Source organism: Equus caballus, chromosome 8 (assembly GCF_041296265.1).
Source record: "Equus caballus isolate H_3958 breed thoroughbred chromosome 8, TB-T2T, whole genome shotgun sequence".
In the NCBI taxonomy this organism is placed as follows: Eukaryota; Metazoa; Chordata; class Mammalia; order Perissodactyla; family Equidae; genus Equus; species Equus caballus.
In genome coordinates, this window is record NC_091691.1 from 80,792,165 (window position 1) to 80,811,535 (window position 19,371).

Genomic DNA, 19,371 nt, shown 5'->3' on the forward strand with positions numbered 1-19,371 from the left:
TTTTTAGAGGGATAGCTCTCTGTTTTTCTCCGTTGAGAATGATATTAGCTGTGGGTTTGTCATATGGGCTTTATTATGTTGAGATACTTTCCTTCTATATCTTTTTTATTTAGAGTTTTTATCATAAATGGATGCTGTATCTTGTCAAATGCTTTCTCTGTTTCTATCGAGATGATCATGTGATTTTTGTTGTTCATTTTGTTAATGTGATGTATCCTGTTTATTGATTTGCAGATGTTGAACCATCCTTGCATCCCTGGAATAAAACCCACTTGATCATGATGTATGATCTTTTTAATGTATTGTTGTATTTGATGTGCTAGTATTTTGTTGAGGATTTTTGCATTCATGTTCATCAGTGGTATTGGCCTGTAATTTTCCTTTTTTGTGTTGTCCTTGTCTGACTTTGGTATCAGAATAATGTTGGCTTCATAGAATGAGTTAGGAAGATTCCTCTCCTCCTCAATTTTTTGCAAGAGTTTGAGAGGGATAGGTAATAAATCTTTGAATGTTTGGTAGAATTCACCAGGGAAGCCCTCTGGTCCTGGACTTCTATTTTTTGGGAGGTTTTTCATTGCTGTTTTGATCTCCTTACTGGTTATCGGCCTATTAAAATTCTCTATTTCTTGTTGATTCAGTTTTGGAAGGTTGTATGATTCTAAGAATTTACCTATTTCTTCTAGGGACTCCAGTCTGCAGGTGTATAGCTTTTGGTAGTATTCTCTTATAATCTTTTGTATTTCTGAGATGTCTGTTGTAATTTCTCCTCTTTCATTTCTGATTTTATTTATTTATCTCTCCTTCCATTCTGAACAATAACCTTGCTGGGTAGAGTATTCTTGGCTGTAGGGTTTTTCCTTTTAGCACTTTAAATATACTGTGCCACTCCCTTCTTGCCTGTAGGGTTTCAGCTGAGAAGTCAGCAGATAGCCTTCTGGGGTTTCCTTTGTATGTCACTTGTTGCCTTTCTCTCGTGGCTTTTAGGATTCTCTCTTAATCTCTAATTCTTGAGATTTTAATTATAATGTGTCTTGGTGTGGGCCTCTTTGGGATAATCTTCTTTGGTGCTCTTTGTGCTTCCTGTATCTGGATGTCTGTTTCCTTCCTTAGGTTAGGAAAGTTTTCAGCTATTATTTCTTCAAATAGATTCTCTGTCCTTTTGTCTCTCTCTTCTCCTTCTGGGACATTTATAATACAGATGTTAGTGTGCTTGATATTGTCCCAGAGATCCCTTAGATTGTCCTCATTCTTTTTAATTCTTTTTTCTTTTATCTGTTCAGCTTGGGTGATTTCCTCTAGTCTTTCATCCAGCTCACTGATCCATTCTTCTGTATCATCTACTCTGCTATTGAGTCCCTCTAGTAAATGTTTCATCTCCAGTATTGTATTCTTCATTTCTGATTGGTTGTTTTTATATTTTACATTTCTTTGTTGAAGTTCTTACTGAGTTCATCCATTCCTCTCCCAAGATCCGTGAGCACCATTCTGGCTTTTTGTTTGAACTCTTTGTCAGGTAGATTGTTTATTTCTGTTTTGTTTAGTTCTTTTTTGGGGGGGTTGTCCTATTCCCTTACTTGGAGTGTGTTCCTTTGTCTCCTCATATTGCCTCTTTCTCTGTGCTTGCATCTATGTATTTGTTGGGTCAGCTACATCTCCTAATCTTGGAGAGGTAGCCTTATGTAAGAGAGGCCTTATGAGGCCCAGCAGTGTGCTTCCCTCTGGTCAGCAGTTCCAAATGTTCGAGGAGTGTCCCCTGTGTTGGCTACATGCCTCCTTCTGTTGTGGCAGGGTTGCTTTTGCTGCAGGTTCCCAGAGAGAGTCTGTCACTTTATTGGGCATAGGGAGCCCCAGCACAGTTGGCTGGAAGGTCTAATAGCACATTCCTGTTACAGTTGTTCTGTTAAGTGAGTAGGCCCCCAGCATGGCTGGTCACTAGGTGGGAAGCCAGGTTCCTGCTGCTAAGTTTCTTAGGTACTTTGTCTCATTCTTTGCTACTCTAAGATTTAAACCACCACTGAGAAGTTTAAAATTATAGTTTGAAGATCTCAAGTTATCCAACCATTACATAACTGTGGGCTCAGATATAATCAGAGCAACACTGGATTAATCAGACAGGATTTGTTTTGACCATAAGGCACAAAGCAAAAGAAAAAAGCGATTAACATTGGCTTAAAGCATAAAATCATTTAATGTTTGCTTAAGGAGAAGTCTAGAGGTTTGGAATTTAGTTACATAACTTTTTTTCATGACTATACCTATCACACACAAGAAGACATGTTTGCTCTTGACCTGGGATATGTGTAAGTCTATTAATATTTTAGAAATTATTGTTAGTAACGCTCCCCCCCCCACCAAAGTTGTTGACTATAGCAGGTGCTTGACTGAAAGGATCTTTAAAGTAATTTTTTCTGTATTCTATACTGCATTCCACTTTGGCAAAGGGTCAGAGAGCATTGATTGATGTGAAACACCACCTCAATTTTGCATGCTGTATCGTGTATGCTTTCCCTTAGAGAAGTGGAAAAGCACCAACGACATTCTTTCTTTTCTAGCTCCCATTCATCTAAAAGATTAGGATTTATCAGAAACAGTGACATCATTTCGTAGCCTAAAGCAAGTTATAATGTCCTAAGAAGTGAGCAAGATTTACCAGGGATAATCTTTGATTTCTGTAGTCACGAGCTACTGAAGTGTAGTAATTTCAGATTTTTATCTTTAATTCTGGCTAACACCATTTTCATAAGGTTTTTTTTATCCATGTTAATATAGCCACTGACTTCAATAGTACAGTAGATTTTACTCACCAATCATCTAAATTTATCATGATCCAGTAATCTCAATATTGTCTTACTTTTGGACAGTTTTGTAATTAGTCATCACCATAATCCCTCCAGTTGCTCAGCCACAGAATTCTGCAATATTCGTACCAAAGGAGTGGCTTTGTGGGCTTTTTTAGAAGCAAAAACGAAATTCCTGACTTGTGAAAAGTCAAGTTTCAGTGATTTTTAAATAAGTTTTGTGAAATAAGGAGGTCAAGGGTTTACATCTGCTCGGAATTCTAGAGTTAATCTTACAGTTGAAATAATTTTATGCACATTGTTTTTTAATGGGAGCAAATTTTTCTATTTATTTTTCTCCAACGAACATAAATTAAGTACTTTGGGTTGAATTTGGAAATTTTTTTCAGGAGATGGGTGACTGTTAGTTAATATAACCCAGATTGAATAAACACAGTTATCAGCTTACATAAATCCAGTATTTCCTAACTTCTCATCCACAGAGTAAGTACAGACGTACTTGGAGTTACGTTTGAGATACCAGCATCCTCAGAATGGATGGAGAACAATGGCAGCAAGCTATGGATATTGAACAAAATGCCACTGAGCTGGTGAGTATTGCAAACACCTTTTAAATGCTTTCGTGTCTAATATTCTTCTTTTCAACGCTTAATATTTAACACTTTGAAAAAATTAAGCTGCCTTTTTTTCTGATGTTTGCTATTACAGAATGAAGGGAATCTGGAATGTTATTATCAGTAATGATCAGTGTTAAGGGAGTTATTTAGTATGCCACATAGTGCTTTCACATCATTTGGGAAATGTTCAATAGACTTTTTGCCTAAATCTCGATATTTATAACAGAAACCTATGATAAAATACCAGTAGACAGAATTTTAGTAGATGATTTGAAATGTTATGTTGATAGCAAATATTAACAATATTATTTATATTTCTACATATTTTGATCCAATGAAAATATTCTCATTGGCCTACTTGGATTTAAAGAAGTAATTTATGGAAAATGTCTCATGGTAGGGGGACTTATACTTAAAATGTGTTACTCTAGTAATATAAAAATGTATTCCTTAGAGCATACAAAGGGTCTCATTCGTCATTCAAACAAATCCCTTCATTTTACAAATGAGGAAACTGAAGCATTAGGAGTCCACCTAGCTAACGGCAGAGTCAGAAATCGAACTTAGTTTTCTCACACATAATCTTTTCATTATAAGAAGCGACTTTTCAAAGAACTTGATTACTTTGTTCCTAACAAAGAAAAATAAATTTTAAATTATCTTGAGGTTGTAGAACCAAGAGACACATCAGACAAAATAGAAACAAAGATAAGGATTGATATAAGAATTGTTTTGCAAATTGAAGGTTGTATTTGTGATCCGTTTGGGGATTCAGTAAGTATACCCCTAAACCTTAATTTATAGGATGCCGCATATTTCAAAGAAGTTGCAAAATGTCATTGTTTTAATGTCATATATACACCATTTTATTTCCTTCTCTTTTTCATAATATATTAAATATATTTTCCCATATGCCAAAAACATTTATGCAATTTATTCTGTTAAGTCAAATAATTAGTTAATTGTACTAAAAAGAGAAAAGAACCCAAACAGTAAAACCAACTTCTGAGACTATGAAAAGGCATGATTAGAATTTCCTGTTTTTCAGTAATCTGACAGACAATCTATAACCTCCTCGATCCCTCAAATCAAACAGTAGAAGATTTTTTTTATAATTGTTCTATCATTTTATTTGCTTATTTTAGAACATTTGGAAAATTACAAAGAAAAAATAATCACCCATGATCCCCCTCAAAGAAAATCACAGCTAAAATTTTGCTTTCTCTTCCCCCCTACTATCTATTCTAATTTGATTCTTTTGGTTATTTTGTCACTGGTTTTGAATTTTTTTGTCATTTATCTTTTTCCTCTAAAAATTTCCATAAAGATCTTAATTAAAATTCAGAGAATTGAGAGCTTATATTACTGAAACTTTTGCTAAGAGGACACTTATTCAAGTTGTCTTTTTGTTCCTCAGTAGAGTTTTATGGTTCTCTTTATATAAATCCTATGTCATTTTATATGCTTTATTACCACTGTGAACAGCAGTTGCTAATGTACACACACACACACACACACACACACACACACACACAAAACAAGTGCTGGTACATATATTTTTCACGTTTTTATAATCTGTGACCTTGACTTTATTTTTAATATGATTATATGGGATTCTGTTTGTAGACAAACACATCATGGGCAAATAATGTTACTTTTATCTTCACATTTCCAATATTGATAGATATTGATGAGAATGTCTGAAAAACATTACCTAATATTGGTGGTAGGAGACATTGTTCATTCTCCTGACTTTAAAGAAATGTGCCTGATCTTTCACTGGTAAATATAGTGTTCATCACTGTTTTGAGGTAAACATTCTCTGTCACATTTGGGAATTATTCTTGTATTTTTAGTTCTTTGACATTTGTGTTGTTTGCTTCTGTCAGGACTGAATGCTGAAATTTGTTAAATGATCCTCAGGCATCTATTAAGATGATCATTTTATTGTCCTCCTTTGATAAATTGATGTGAAGAATGTGTTTGTATAGTTCATACAATGAAACCGTTATTAGAGTTTCAGATTCTCCTAGAACATGGCTATTTCTTCATTTAAAACATGTTGGATTCACATCGTTTATATATATTTCATATGCTTATGTTCCTGGATAAAATAAACTTTCCTCATCCTTAACAATCAGAGTTGGTTATTTATTTATTTTTAAATTCTTTCTCTGCAGTTACACGGAAATCCATACTGCTCAAATGGAGGAACACACCGTGGTCGTCGAGTGCCCAACGTGACCATCCAGCCACAGTGGGTAAGACTTAGGGCCTGGGGGTAGTGGAAGTCCTCAGTCGTCCTTTGGAATAATGGTGAAATGGGACAGGCAGGCCCTGCTCCGTCAGCCCCTCTACAGGGCTCTACTCCTCTTCAACCCCTCACTGGCCATTGGTCCTCTGGCTCCTCTATGCTACTCCTGAGCTGACTCCACAATCTCCCAGCAAATCCTGGGACCTGCGGCCCCCACCCGTTTATCAGTGCTGTATTCTGTTCCTTTAAGATCCTGCCCCATGCCAGGACTAATTATTTTTCCATTTTGACGTCTTTCCAAGCTCAAAGAACGTCCTTTTATTTATGCTTAAGAGATAAAAGTGTATTTAATAAATAATTTTCTAATTATAAAATCTCAATATGTAATGTGAAAATGGGAAATAACAAACAATGAGCAAAAGAATACCCGTAATTTTCCATTACCTAAAGATAACCAATCGAAAAGCTTTGATATGCCTTTTCATTGTTTTTCTACCCATGAGAACTGATTAGATAATTTAATTTATATCGTGATGTTAGTAGCTGATAACATAATACATTCCTGAGTCAATCTATTTGCATTTGAGATGATGACTTCTTGCTTTAGTATGAAGGAATAACTAAGAGGGGACATTTTGTCCTCATAGACTTGTGGACAAAAGGTGTGTGTGTGTGAGAGAGAGAAAGAGAGAGAGAGACAGAGAGCTGAAAATTGTGCTTTAAATTATAGCATTTGGAGTAATAAAAAAGTCCGCCTTATTCTAATTGAAACCAGTTACCTAAGTCCCCACTACATAATTTGCTGAAATATTCACTTTCTATAATTATTTGCAGATTTCAGCAAAACAGTGGTCACTCTGGAAAACATTTCTGATGTGTCTGTTGGCCTGTCTAATTGCTACGGCCCTTGTTGTTCTAGTCTTATACTTTGTCCGCTTTGGCAAGCCCACTAACATTACCACCATCATCATTCACGCAGACAGAATGTCCAATCACGTCACCCGCATCCCTGGTTCTACCCCATCTCCTGCTTCATTGTCCCTGCCTGGATCACAGAGTGCCCTGCCGTCAACCCCTGTGGCAAACCAAAGTGCCTCCACCACGGTGCCTGGATCTGCTATGGACACCACTAAAACCACAATACGGGGCCATAAAATTATCATTGAAAATAAAAAATGACCCTTGTGAGCTCTCAGCCCTCCTGAAGCCAGATCAACACCCTTACCCTGAAGGAGGCATCTCCGAGGTATTCTCTCCTTCCCGCCAAGAGTTTCCAAAGCATTTGGCTTCATGAGATCTTGCCCCTCTTGCTCAATCTGTTGCCGGATTCCCATATGGTGATGACTCCGTCTTGGGCCCTCCAATGTTCAAATGCTTGGAAAAGAAAAATTTCCACTGAGCCTGGTTGATTTATCCAGGCTGGGGCCTAGAGTGTTCTTTTCATGCCTCCTGTATAATCAACCTCATTTATCACTGATGAGGATTTCAGCTGCTGAAGAGGCTGCCAGGTGGACCCTGCCCTACTTAGCTTCCTGCATGCTGGCTTCTTAAGTCACTGTTTACCATCTGGTTGTTTATTATTTCTCAATCTTATATACTTGACTATTTTCAGCATTTGTATTCCAGTAGGGAAAGAAGGAAATGTTCAATTAAAGTGATTAATGAACAGGAATAATTATATAACTATTGATCATTACAGAAGGGTTCCTCCCATTGGGGAACTCAGAAAAGAGGAGAGGTCATTGAGGTTCGCAATAACCAAAGGAGATTTCAGAGAAGGGCTGAAAGTTGAAAAAGGGTGAGGATTTGCATTTAAGTAGAGATTATTAAAACAGAAAATGACAGAGCCAAGGGGATTTAATAGAATTAAAATCAAAAACACACTCAGAAACACTTCAAATGTAACAAGTGGTGTATTTTATAGATCTGCACTTTTTTCACTATTGTCATTATTATTTTTCATACTTGATATTTTGCTTAATCTCTAAACTACTATAAACTATTACAGTCATGTGCTGCATAACAATGTTTTGATCAATGACGTACCACATATATGACCCATAAGATCAGTCCCATGTAGCCTAGGTGCATAGTATGCTCTATCATCTAGGTTTGTAGAAGTCCGCTCTATGATGTCCACACAACAACAAATTCAGCTAAGGAGGCATTTCTCAGAACGCACCTCCATCATTAAGCAACACGTGACAGTACTTAACAAAATTTGAAGTTTTAAATTGTTTTCTCCTTTGTACTGTAACTTTGAGGGCACATTGCTTATAATTTGCTATGAAACACAAGACTCTTGCTCAATATGACTTATATTCTAAGTATTTAATACTCCCTGGAAGCATACTCATTTTTAATCTGGAAAAGCCTTCAGAGTTAAAACAACCTGCCCACTCCACACCCAACCTCCTAACTCAACAAAAGGGAAGACCATCCTAGAGAAGGGGGGCTCCTGGTCAAAGACTCAGACCCTCTGAGTTGACAGTAGAGCTTGGCTCTCCAGTTACAACTTCTGATTCTCTTTTTGCACACCATTAGAGGTTCTAAATGGGTTCTAAAAGCGTTGTTTTATGTTTAAAGATTTCCTAAAGCAAAAGATTTTGTATCCTATATAATTCTAGGTTGATTTGCTGCAGTCAATAACAGAGCATGTAAACCAGCCAGACCTTAAGGTCTTGCTGAGTGATTAGTCGCTGCCAAAAAAAAAAAAAAGATTAGAGAGGTAGTCATTCTTTAGATAATTATGATTTATGGGCAGCTAGTATTATTTCCCAGACACCAGTAAATGTAAAAATTTGAGTTTTTGAAGAGCAATTTTTACACCACAAACATTATTTGATAATACAATTTAAGAATGATGAAAGGTATATAAATTTTAGAAAAGAAATTTCATGAAGCTCTAGATAAGAGTAATAAGTACAAAGGAGTAAGTATGCATGCATTTTTTTTCCCCAGGGTAGTTTTAAATCAATTCATTTTTACTGTATTTTTCATTTAAATGCTTGTGAAGAAGAAAGATTAAATTCATTCGGTTGGAATGTACATCCTTATATGATTTAAACTTTGCTTTGTGATATAAAAGTAAAAGGAGCTTTTAATAAAAGACCTAAAATGAATTTACTGCTTATAAAGAATTTTTTAAAAAGTTTTGTATCCTAGACGCCGTCCTGAGTAAGTAGGTGTGGTGACAGGAGCTACTGCTTTCTTCTTTTACTTTCAGAGATAATGTAGCACGCACTAAGGTAATAAAGGAGGGGTAACTTCTCTGTTTAAGGCAAATCTTTTCTTAGTGATGAATTTCCTGTTTACATATTGTGTTGGAGGATATGTAATTAAGGTTATTGGAAATCATCAGATTTCTGTGCTTTGTAAAATAGGGGCGTGAATGAATTCTTGAATTCTTTTTTGCTTTAGACTTTTATGTTTAACACAATACTAAAATAGTAAACAGAGTTGTGGAAAGTATCTTCACAAGTTAAAAATACATACCTTGAGCAAAGATTTTACAAAGTACTATGAAAATACTAAGTGAAGTATGCATATTCAATAAGTAAGTAATCACCCAATTTTAATGATTTATTCAGTAAAAACTAATATTATGTATATGTTCTAATACTTATTATTAAAAAAAATTATGTACCAAACTTGAACAACAGCAATATATTTTAAATTAGTCAGGAAGCTTCTTTACTCAAAACATCTTCTACAAGCACTTTTGTGATTCCAGCATTTGTTCTTGAAGGCAAAGTAACTTCATGTGGGATTAAAATGTTAAATTTTTGAAAACACTTCATCAAATACGAGTGCAATCCACTTCTTTGGATGCTTTGCTAAAAAATATTCTATTGGGCATTTTGTTCCCCAAATAGGTCTATTTGTCTATGCTGAAGATCGGCTGGAATAATTAGCCCCGCTCCACGAGGATGTTCACAAGTCTTTTAGGGAAATCTTTCAGAAGGCATGTTATTTACACTTACGCCACCTACTTTGATACTGTGCAGTTTCAAAAGCTTTTTGAACTTGGGAACCATCTCTACTTTGTAACAAATTGTTATTTGTGAACTTGCACCTGCTGAATCTTTAAGTTCTTCAGTAACCTCTTAAGCTTCTCATGAACTGCCATTATAGTGAGAGACGTCTAGGACCAGTATTGTGTTCAAATCAAACATGTTTCTAGTCTGTCACATCTCTTCCTGACTTTTGCCGTGACATCATGAGAGCATTTTCTAAGTTTTATAGGAGTCTCTCTTTGTCACTCAAAAGGGTCCCTACCATCAAAAAATTTCTTCCTAAAATCACATGAGACATTCAGCATTTTCCTCATGAGTTTGAATTTTTTTAACCATTTTTTCCATTTACATCAACTTTGTATGAGGCTTCCTCCTCATATTGCTTTCGCATTTATCAGAAGAGATGAGTTTCAAAATGTCTATGATGTACCTTAAGGCAAAGCACAAACAAAACAAATGTGTGGTAGATTAACAACAGCAAAGGGAAACTAAAATAATTGTGCACAGAGGGAGGATGTCACCAAGATGGTGGCATAGAAGACTGCAACGTCTTTCTCTCAACAAAAATCAACAATTCCACATCTATTCATGGACAAAAACAGCTCTGAGAGAGCTCTGGAGTCCATTTAAGAAACTTTGAACAACACAGAAGAACGAAAAAACCCTGAGAATAATTGTAAACAAAGAAAAGGAAGACAGCTTCATTTTGCCTGCACCATCCTATTCTCCAAGCAGCCATTTTTCAGCACCAAGACAGAACTTCCCAGCTAGAACGGGTCTTCTTGCCAGGAAAGGAAAGGCAGGTGAGCCATCGGCTTCCCTAGTCTTTCATGGCACTGCACAAAAATCCTGCTTTGATTTCACCCCCCTCCCCCCAAGACTGGCAAAGCTGAAACATACAGTGATGGCTAGGAATAAGGAAGAAAAACAGAGGCTACCAATAGCAGCCATGCAACAAAAGCCATCACAGTACACAGTGACCTCCTCTACAGATAAGCCTGTGGTTCACAGTGACCTGTTCTATACATAAACACAGAAGTTTTCTCCACTGAAGAAGGAGCCAATTGTCAGCACAGCTTCAGAGGACCCCTTGCAGATTTCACCAGCTTTTGCTCCCCAGGTATTCGTGTTTGTTGACTGCAGCTGCCTGAGTCTCTCCCCACACCCTCCCACTCCTGCCACCACCAGAGCCCAGGAACGGCAGCAGTAGCCAGCCCAGATCTCTGCAGCTACAGAAGTGCAAAATGTCAGACTAGACCTCCACAGCTGACCCCTGTGTGCATGTTCAGGGATAGCCCCTCCAGGTGTACACTTGCACTCTACCAGCCTGATGCCTTCAAAGGCCTCTACTGCTGTGTCCACATCTGGGGAGAGACTGTGCAACCACGGAGTAGGCTGACAGCTAATGCTCCCACAGCTTCTTGTGGGCCCAGACCAGGCCCTGTCTTCTGTCAATGGCCTGCACCACTGTGTTCACCTCTTGCCAGCCCCTCCAGTTGTGAATTTGCATGCCCTCAGCCCAACCTCTGTTACCAGCCTCCACTGCTGTGTGCTCATGGTAAAATGCAGCAGCCGTGGTAGTACGTGCTGACTGTTAGAACCCCTACAGTGTGTCTACAATTGACTGTGGCCCTGGCTGCCTGACCTGGACCCCACCACTATGTGTGTGTCTGCAACAGGCTCCTGCCACTACGCAGGCATCTGCAGCTGGCCCCTGTAGCCAAGTGTGTACCTATCACCATCTCCAGCAACCACTACTGCCTGCCGTGGTCCCTAGTCACTGGACATAGAGATGCTGAAGTAGACCCCAATAGCCCTTGCAGCCACTGAAGATCCCTTGCAGCACTTGCCAAGGACCACACAGCTGTCAATGTTGGGGACCTAGTGGCCTGAGCCAAAGAGACAACATGCCATCCTGGAACCACTGCTGCCACACATCCCCACATGTGGCACCCTATACCACCAGACCCAGGGTCATAGAATGCTCTGTGCCCCATGCCCACAAGAGAGTCTTCACATACTGGAGTCAGTCCACAAAATCTGGAGAGGTGATTGCTTCTTCAAATGCACAGATACCTATGCAAGGCTACTGAGATCATGAAGCATCAGGGACACATGAGTCCACCAGAGGAATACAGTAAACTTCTAGTAGCTAGCCTGAAAGAAATGGATTTCCAGGAATTATCCAACAAAAAATTCCAAATTATTGTTCTAAAGATGCTCAAAGAGTTGTAAGAGAACACATAAATAACTTAATGACATCGGGAAAACAATACAAGAGCAAAATGAGAAGTTCAACAAAGAGATAGAAAACATAAAAAACAAAGCAAAGCAAAAATTTTGGAGCTGAAGAAAACAATGAATTAATTGCAGAATTCAGTAGAGAGCTTCAACAACAGACTTGACCAAGCAGATGAAAGAATCAGTAAGCTCTAAGACAAATCAATTGAAATCATCTATTCAGAGGAAAAAAGAATGAAAAAGAGTGAAGAAAACCTACACAATCTATGGGACATCATCAAAGCATGAAATTTGCGAATTACAGTCATTTGTCACTTAATGACAAGGACACATTCTGAGAAATGTGTGGTTAGGTGATTTCATTGTTGTGTGAACATAATAGAGTGTACTTACACAAAACTAGATGCTACAGTCTACTGCATACCCAGGTTATATGGTATAGCCTTTTGCTCCTGGGCTACAAACCTGCACAGCACTTTACTGTACTGAATACTCTAGGCAATTGTAATACAATGGTAAGTATTTGTGTATCTAAACATAGAAAAGGTACAGTAGAAATAGAGTACAAAAGGGCTGGCCCCGTGGCCGAGTGGTTAAGTTCGCGCACTCCACTGTAGGCGGCCCAGTGTTTCGTTAGTTCAAATCCTGGGCGCGGACATGGCACTGCTCATCAGACCACGCTGAGGCAGCGTCCCACATGCCACAACTAGAAGAACCCACAGCGAAGAATACACAACTATGTACCGGGGGGCTTTGGGGAGAAAAAGGAAAAAATAAAGTCTTTAAAAAAAAAAAAAAGAAAGAAAGAAATAGAGTACAAAAGATAAAAAGTGGTACACCTGTACAGGGCACTTATACCATGAATGGAGCTGGCAGGACTGGAAGTTGCTCTGCATGAGGTGGTGACTGATGAGTGAATGTGAAGGCCTAGGACATTACCGTACACTGCTGTACACTTTATAAACACTGTACACTGACACTATACTAAATATATTTAAAAATATTTCTTTCTTCACTAATAAGTTAACTTTAGCTTACTGAAACATTTTTGCTTTAAAAATTTTTAAATTTTTTAAAACTTTTTGACTCTTGTAATAACACAGCTTAAAACACAAACACATTGTATAGCTGTACAAAAATATTTTCTTTCTTTATATCTTATTCTATAATCTTTCTTCTACTTTAATTATTTTTTTTAATTTTTAAATTTTTTTGTTAAAAACTAAGACACAAACACACGCATTAGCCTAGACTCACACAGGGTGAAGAACGTCAATATCACCATCTTCCACCTCCACATCTTGTCCCACTGGAACAATAACACGCATGGAGCTGTCATCTCCTATGATAACAATGCCTTCTTCTGGAATACCTCCTGATGGACTTGCCTGACGTTCTTCTTGAGGAGGTGTTACTCTTTTCAGAAATAAGTCCATGGTGGTTTGCTCGGTTTGTTTCTTTTTTTCATCATAGATTTGCTTGTAAGCAGATAATGCACCATGAACATTCCTCTCCATTAATGAAAACCTTTAGGTGTTTGAGTCCACGTTTTCAAACTTTTTAAGGAGCTTCTTGAGTGCCACAAAAGCTTCTGCTAAACTCTTCACTGTGAATTTTCTTGGAGATTTTCCTTTTTCTTCTCATGCAGTTTCCTTTTCTCTTGCCTCTTCTTCAGGTATGCACTCCTGTTCCAGTTCAAATAACTTCTCATTAGTCAAATACACCTCAATAAAACTACTTTTAAAAGGTTATAAATAGAGACTAGAAAAACAATAGAAAAGATCCATGAAAGTAAAAGCTGGCTTTTAAAAAAGTTAAACAAAATCAACAAACCTTTAGCCAGACTAAGATGAAAAGAGAGAAGACTCAAATAACTAAAGTCAGAAATGAAAAAGGAGACATTACAACTCACACCACATAATACAAAGACCACAGAAGATTACTATGAACAATTATATGCCAACAAATTGGATAACCTAGAAGAAATGGATAAATTCCTAGAAACATACAACCTACCAAGACTGAATCATGAAGAAATAGAAAATCTAAACAGATCAATGACGAGTAAGGGGATTGAATCAGTAACCAAAAACTTCTCAACACAGAGAAGCCCAGGACCAGATGGTTTCACTGGTGGATTCTACCAAATATTTAAACAAGAATTAGTGTCAATCCTTCTTAAACTCTTCCAAAAAATTGAAAAGGAGGGGACACTCCCAATCTCCTTTTAGAAGGCCAGCATTACCTTGATATCAAAGCCAGATAAGGACACCACAAGAGAAGAAACTACAGGCCAATATCCCTGATGAATATAGATGCAAAAATTCTCAACAAAATATTAGCAAACCCAATTTAACAGGACATTAAAAGGATCATACACCATGATCAAACTAAAAAGCACTAAAAACAGCAAAGGAAACAAACCATCGACAAAATGAAAAACAACCTATGAAATAGGAGAAAATATTTGCAAATCGTATACCTTATAAATGGTTAATATCCAAAACATGTAAAGAACTCATACAACTCAATAGCAAAAAACAAACAATGCAATTAAAAAATGGACAGAGGAATTGGATAGACACCTTCCCAAAGGAGGTATACAAATGGCCCAGGGGTACATCAAAATGTGCTCAACATCGCTAATCATCACGGAAATGCAAATCAAAACCTAAATGAGATATTACCTCACACCTGTTAGAATGACTGCCATCAAGAAGCAAGAGATAAAGAGTGTTGGCAAGAATGTGGAGAAAGGGGACCCTTGCATACTGTTGGTGGGAAGGTAAATCAGCGCAGCCACTAGGGAAGACAGTATAGAGGTTCCTCAAAAGATTAAAAATAGAACTCCCATATGATCCGGCAATCCCTCTTGTGGGTATATATCCAAAGGAAATGAAAACAGGATCTCGAAGACATATCTGCACCCCCGTGTTCACTGCAGCATTATTCACAATAGCTCAAGTACAGAATCAGCCTAAGTGTCTGTCAATGGATGAATGGATAAAGAAGATACGGTTTATACATTCAATAGAATATTATTCAACCGTGAGAGAGAAGGAAATCCATCTTTTGCAACAATATAGATGGAACTGGAGGGATTATGCTAAGTGAAATAAGCCATACAGAGACAGACAAATTCTGTATGATATTACTCATATGTGGAATCTAAAAAAGCTGAACTCATAGAAGCAGAGAGTAGAGTGGTCTTTACCAGGGGCTGGGGAGAGTGGGGAAAATGGAGAGCTGCTAGTCAAAGTGTCCAGTGTTCCAGTCAGAAGATGAATAAGGTCTGGGGATCTAATGTACAGCATGGTAATTATCATTAATAATACTGTGTTATAAACCTCAAAGTTGCAGAGAGAGTAGATCTTAAATGCTCTCACGTGACAAAGGAAATGGTAATTATGTGATATGATAGAGATGGTAGCTAAGCTATGGTGCTGATCATTTTGCAACATGTAAGTGTATCAAATCAACATGTTGTACCTTAAACTTACACAATGTTATGTGCCAATTGTATCTCAATAAGCCTGGAAATAAATAAATAAATAATAAAATAATGGTGCACAAAAGCTAATGTCATCCTTTCCAGCGGCAGAATGGATGTGTTTGCTGTGAACTGTAGTCTGATTTTTAAGAAATACTGTAAGCACGGATGCTTCGCTATCAGTTGTATTTGTTTCTACAATTGCAGCTGTCCTCAGTGAAAGATGTGGACTTCTCTTACAAATGGAAGAAGGCCCAAGTCATTGCTTACTACTCACTACACCAAAGACTCCTTTATTAGTGAAGAGAAAATTCAGCTGTAAGTGACAGATGTTCCTACATAATAGTGAAGTTGTAGAAGAATAATATATAGAAGTTTCTCTCTCACACACATTAAAAGACTGAAGGCAGCTGGTCCAGAGTTGGAAAAAGTAATTTCATTGTCATCAGAGACCTAGACTCCTTTATCTCATTGCTCCACATTCTCAGCATCTGGCTTCTATTTGATGGTTCAAAATGGCTGCCTAAGTACCAGTCATTGTGTCTATATTCCAGCCAGCAGAAAAAAAGAGAGATGAAAGCTTGATCCTTCCCTATAAGAATATTTCTCAGAAGTTCATACAATTTTATTATACTCCAATGCCAGAAATTAATCCTACAGCCACACCTAGCTATAAGAAATGCTGGGGAATGTAATGATTATTCTAGAAGTTTGTGTGACAAGCTTACACTGAGGCTTCTATTTATAAGGAGAACAAAGAGAATGGATATTGGGGGACAACGCAGAGTCTCTGCCACAACGATTAAATCCAAACATTTTTAGAGGAGGAAGTAAGCACTTCACTCCAAACTTCTAATCCTTTAATTAGCTTACAGTATTCTTTAAAACTCTTTTATAAACATTCTGACAGTTGCAAAATTCTAACAATGTCTAAGAGTTGTGAGTGAGATGTGGTCAATACAGTGTCAAAGTGAGCCGGCCTCAGGTGCCAACCACACCAGCTGAGGATTCACATCTCCAGGAGTTTCACCCGGCTCAGGTGAGCACCAACGGCTTCTCCCAGAAGGAGTGGCATCCTGCCTTGTGCTTTTGTGTATCTGCCCAGAACCCAGACCTGTGCTTGACAGGGAGAAACTACAGAGCAAGCTTTGGTGTGTTAAGGCACTGTCTATATTCCAGAAATATCAAGCAGATAGAGACCAGGAGACTGTGTAGGTTATCCAGTCCAAACTCTTCACTTTGAGAGGAAGGCCCAGAAGCTAGAACGAACCTGGGCAAGTGCTGGGCGTGTGCAGGCCAGTGCAAAGGACTTTCACCCAGTTACCTCACCCGACGGTGCATTAGAGGTAAAGCAGAGATTATACAAACTCAGGTCTGGGCTCTGCGCTAACACGAAAACTTTTCACTTTCCATTTTCTGACTTTCAGTTTGACTTTCTTCCTTGATGTGTCTAACTCACATTTTGTTAATAGCTATCCCATTTTTACATATTTTATTTCCAGTTGGAGGAAAGAAAATCGTATTCTCCAATGGCATTTTACTCTTCATATTTTCTGCATCATATCATCAATCTTACTTTTAATTTTCCCTGAGAACCAGGTTTTCTTCTTTCCTGGTCTCAAATAGCTTTATGCTTGTCTCTCAATATAGTATGAGAATAGTTAGAGGGTACAAGCTCTAAACCCAGGCAGCCAGGTCTTGAAACCTAGCTCTCTCACTTATTCTGTGACCTTTGGCAAATTACCCTGCTTTTCTGTGCCTCACTTTCCTCGTCTAGAAAGTGGAGATAAAAAAGACCACCTAGGGGCTGGCTCCGTGGCTGAGTGGTTAAGTTCATGTGCTCCGCTGCGGCAGCCCAGGGTTCGGATCCTGGGCGCGGACATGGCACCGCTCGTCAGGCCACGTTGAGGCGGCATTCCACATCCCACAACTAGAAGGACCTGCAACTAAGATATACAACTGTTTACGGGGGTGGGGGTTGGGGAGATAAAGCAGGAAAAAAACCCAAAAGATTGGCAACAGTTGTTAGCCCAGGTGCCAAGCTTTAAGAAAAAAAAAAGACCACCTACTTCATAGGTCTAGTGTGAAGAGTGAATAGATTAAAATATGAAATACACTTAGCTTGGTACCAGGCAAATATTCAATAAATGTTCGCTGGTGTTGTCAATCCGTCTGAGGATAATGGTGAATTCTTAAGTCAAGGATGGTTTTTCTCCTTGCCACCTAGCATTTTTCTGGCCTTTTCTCTTTCTTTAATTAAGAATTGATAAATATTCAGAAAATTACAACTGATATTGACATTCAACTAGGAAATATGTTACAAGATAATTAAAGTCTCTTAGAAAGTATTATTATATTATTATACGGTTACCTCAAAGCTGAATAGAGTTTGGGGGTTGAGTGGCATAAAAATCAAAGTGCACGTAGAAAGATCCTGCAGTGATGGGAATTGAAGGTCAAGTGGGAGATAAAAGGATTTGCTTTCCCTCCTGTGAGAGCAACAGAGTGAATATCTATTAGCTGGCTAGGTCAGATTATAAGGGCATTAATTACATTAATGCCCTTAAAGTGAAAGTAGTTTAAAAAAATTTTAGCTATTTTTTTAAATTATGGGGACCACCTTAGTAGCAAAATTAAGATTTAAAAAAAATCTGCAGTATTTATTTTAGTGAATGAATACTTTTTTTGTATATTGTAATTTACATGGTCCTTCAGATTCTCACAGACCCTTTTCCCCAAGGACACCTTAACACATATGCATTTAAACCAATTGCTGTTGCCAAATGGGCCAGCTTATCCTGGTGCTGGGGGTGATTCAGGGCAGGAGGGTAAATCCAAATACCTCTTCAGTTCTCTCTTCTTTCTGGGAGAGTGTTCTTACCATGCCAAGATTTCTCATGAAAATGGCAGCATCTCACAAAGAACATGCCCTGCCGCCATTTTCTCCCTAGAATAGCATCGTGGGTGGCAGAACTCCCACTGAACATGGAACCACTAACAAAGGATGGAGGCTCGCTTCTGCCACTTGGCAGGTGTGTACCCTTAGGAGAATCTTCCAAACTTATTGAAAATCAATTTCTTCATCGATGAAATGGGAATATCAAAACTTGTTTCTAAAGCTGTTTGGAAGGTAATCTGACATCATGGACATGAAGCACTTTGCAGCTGTCAAAGATCATACCAATAAAGAGTGGTATTATTTACTCCTTTTGGGGGATGAAGAACTACTGGGATTTTCAACTCTCGGTGCCGTGTGGTTCTGTTATTCTAGAAGAAGGAGAAGTGATCCACTGTGGTGAGTAATAGCGGCTTCTTGAACAGACACGGGTTTGAATTCCAGTTCCATGTGTAAAGTGTCATCTCATCAAGGCCCTTAATCTGTCCAAATCTTGGATTCCTTAACTGTAAGTTGGAGATAATAGCTGTATATACTTTATAGAGCCTATAATGTTAAAAAGATTAATATTCTTCAGTAGAATAATAGTACCATATAGTAAGTGCTTACCATGTGTCACTAGTAGCAAAATATTATTATGATTTTCATTTTAAATGCCTGGATTATTCATAATTTGATTCAGGACTCCTCCTAGACAAAATTGTGGAGCAGGGAATATTTGTTTTCAGTGACACTTCACCCTCTTCTAGAATCCATTTTCCATTTTCATTCCACCATATCAACTCAACTGGATGCCCCCACTAGGATCTGAGTTTGTTCTCTATGGGCATCAGTTGATGCTCTGCACTGCCTCTGCCTCCCAACACCAACATCAGAGTGACTTCCTATTAGGGGCCCATTGCCTCTGGCCTTGTGAGCAGACCAGGAACAGTCCAATATATTTGCATTTAAAAGTGGTCTTCAATGCTATAGCTCAAGGTAGTCACTGATGCTGGAAAGTTCTGGCATTTGGACATACTTATAAATAAGTTATTTTTCCTAGGACATAATAATAAGTCT

General features: G+C 38.0%; 1 protein-coding gene across 4 annotated transcripts in view; it reads left to right on the forward strand.

Moving 5' to 3' along the window:
- Positions 1 to 2,923: 2,923 nt before the first annotated feature.
- Positions 2,924 to 19,371, forward strand: part of LOC138925416 (dynactin-associated protein-like) — a 35,309-nt gene continuing 18,861 nt past the window's right edge. Inside the window, exons 1-3 of one of the 4 annotated variants that reach the window (XM_070275664.1) lie at positions 2,924 to 3,388; positions 5,596 to 5,676; positions 6,649 to 8,791. In XM_070275664.1, coding sequence (XP_070131765.1) covers positions 3,332 to 3,388; positions 5,596 to 5,676; positions 6,649 to 6,963 — 453 coding nt within the window. In that variant the 5' untranslated portion in view covers positions 2,924 to 3,331 and the 3' untranslated portion in view covers positions 6,964 to 8,791. Of the gene's footprint in view, positions 3,389 to 5,595; positions 5,677 to 6,503; positions 8,792 to 9,544; positions 12,169 to 19,371 lie in introns of those variants that run through there. The other 3 variants (XM_070275663.1, XR_011441537.1, XM_070275665.1) reach the window with 3 other exon arrangements.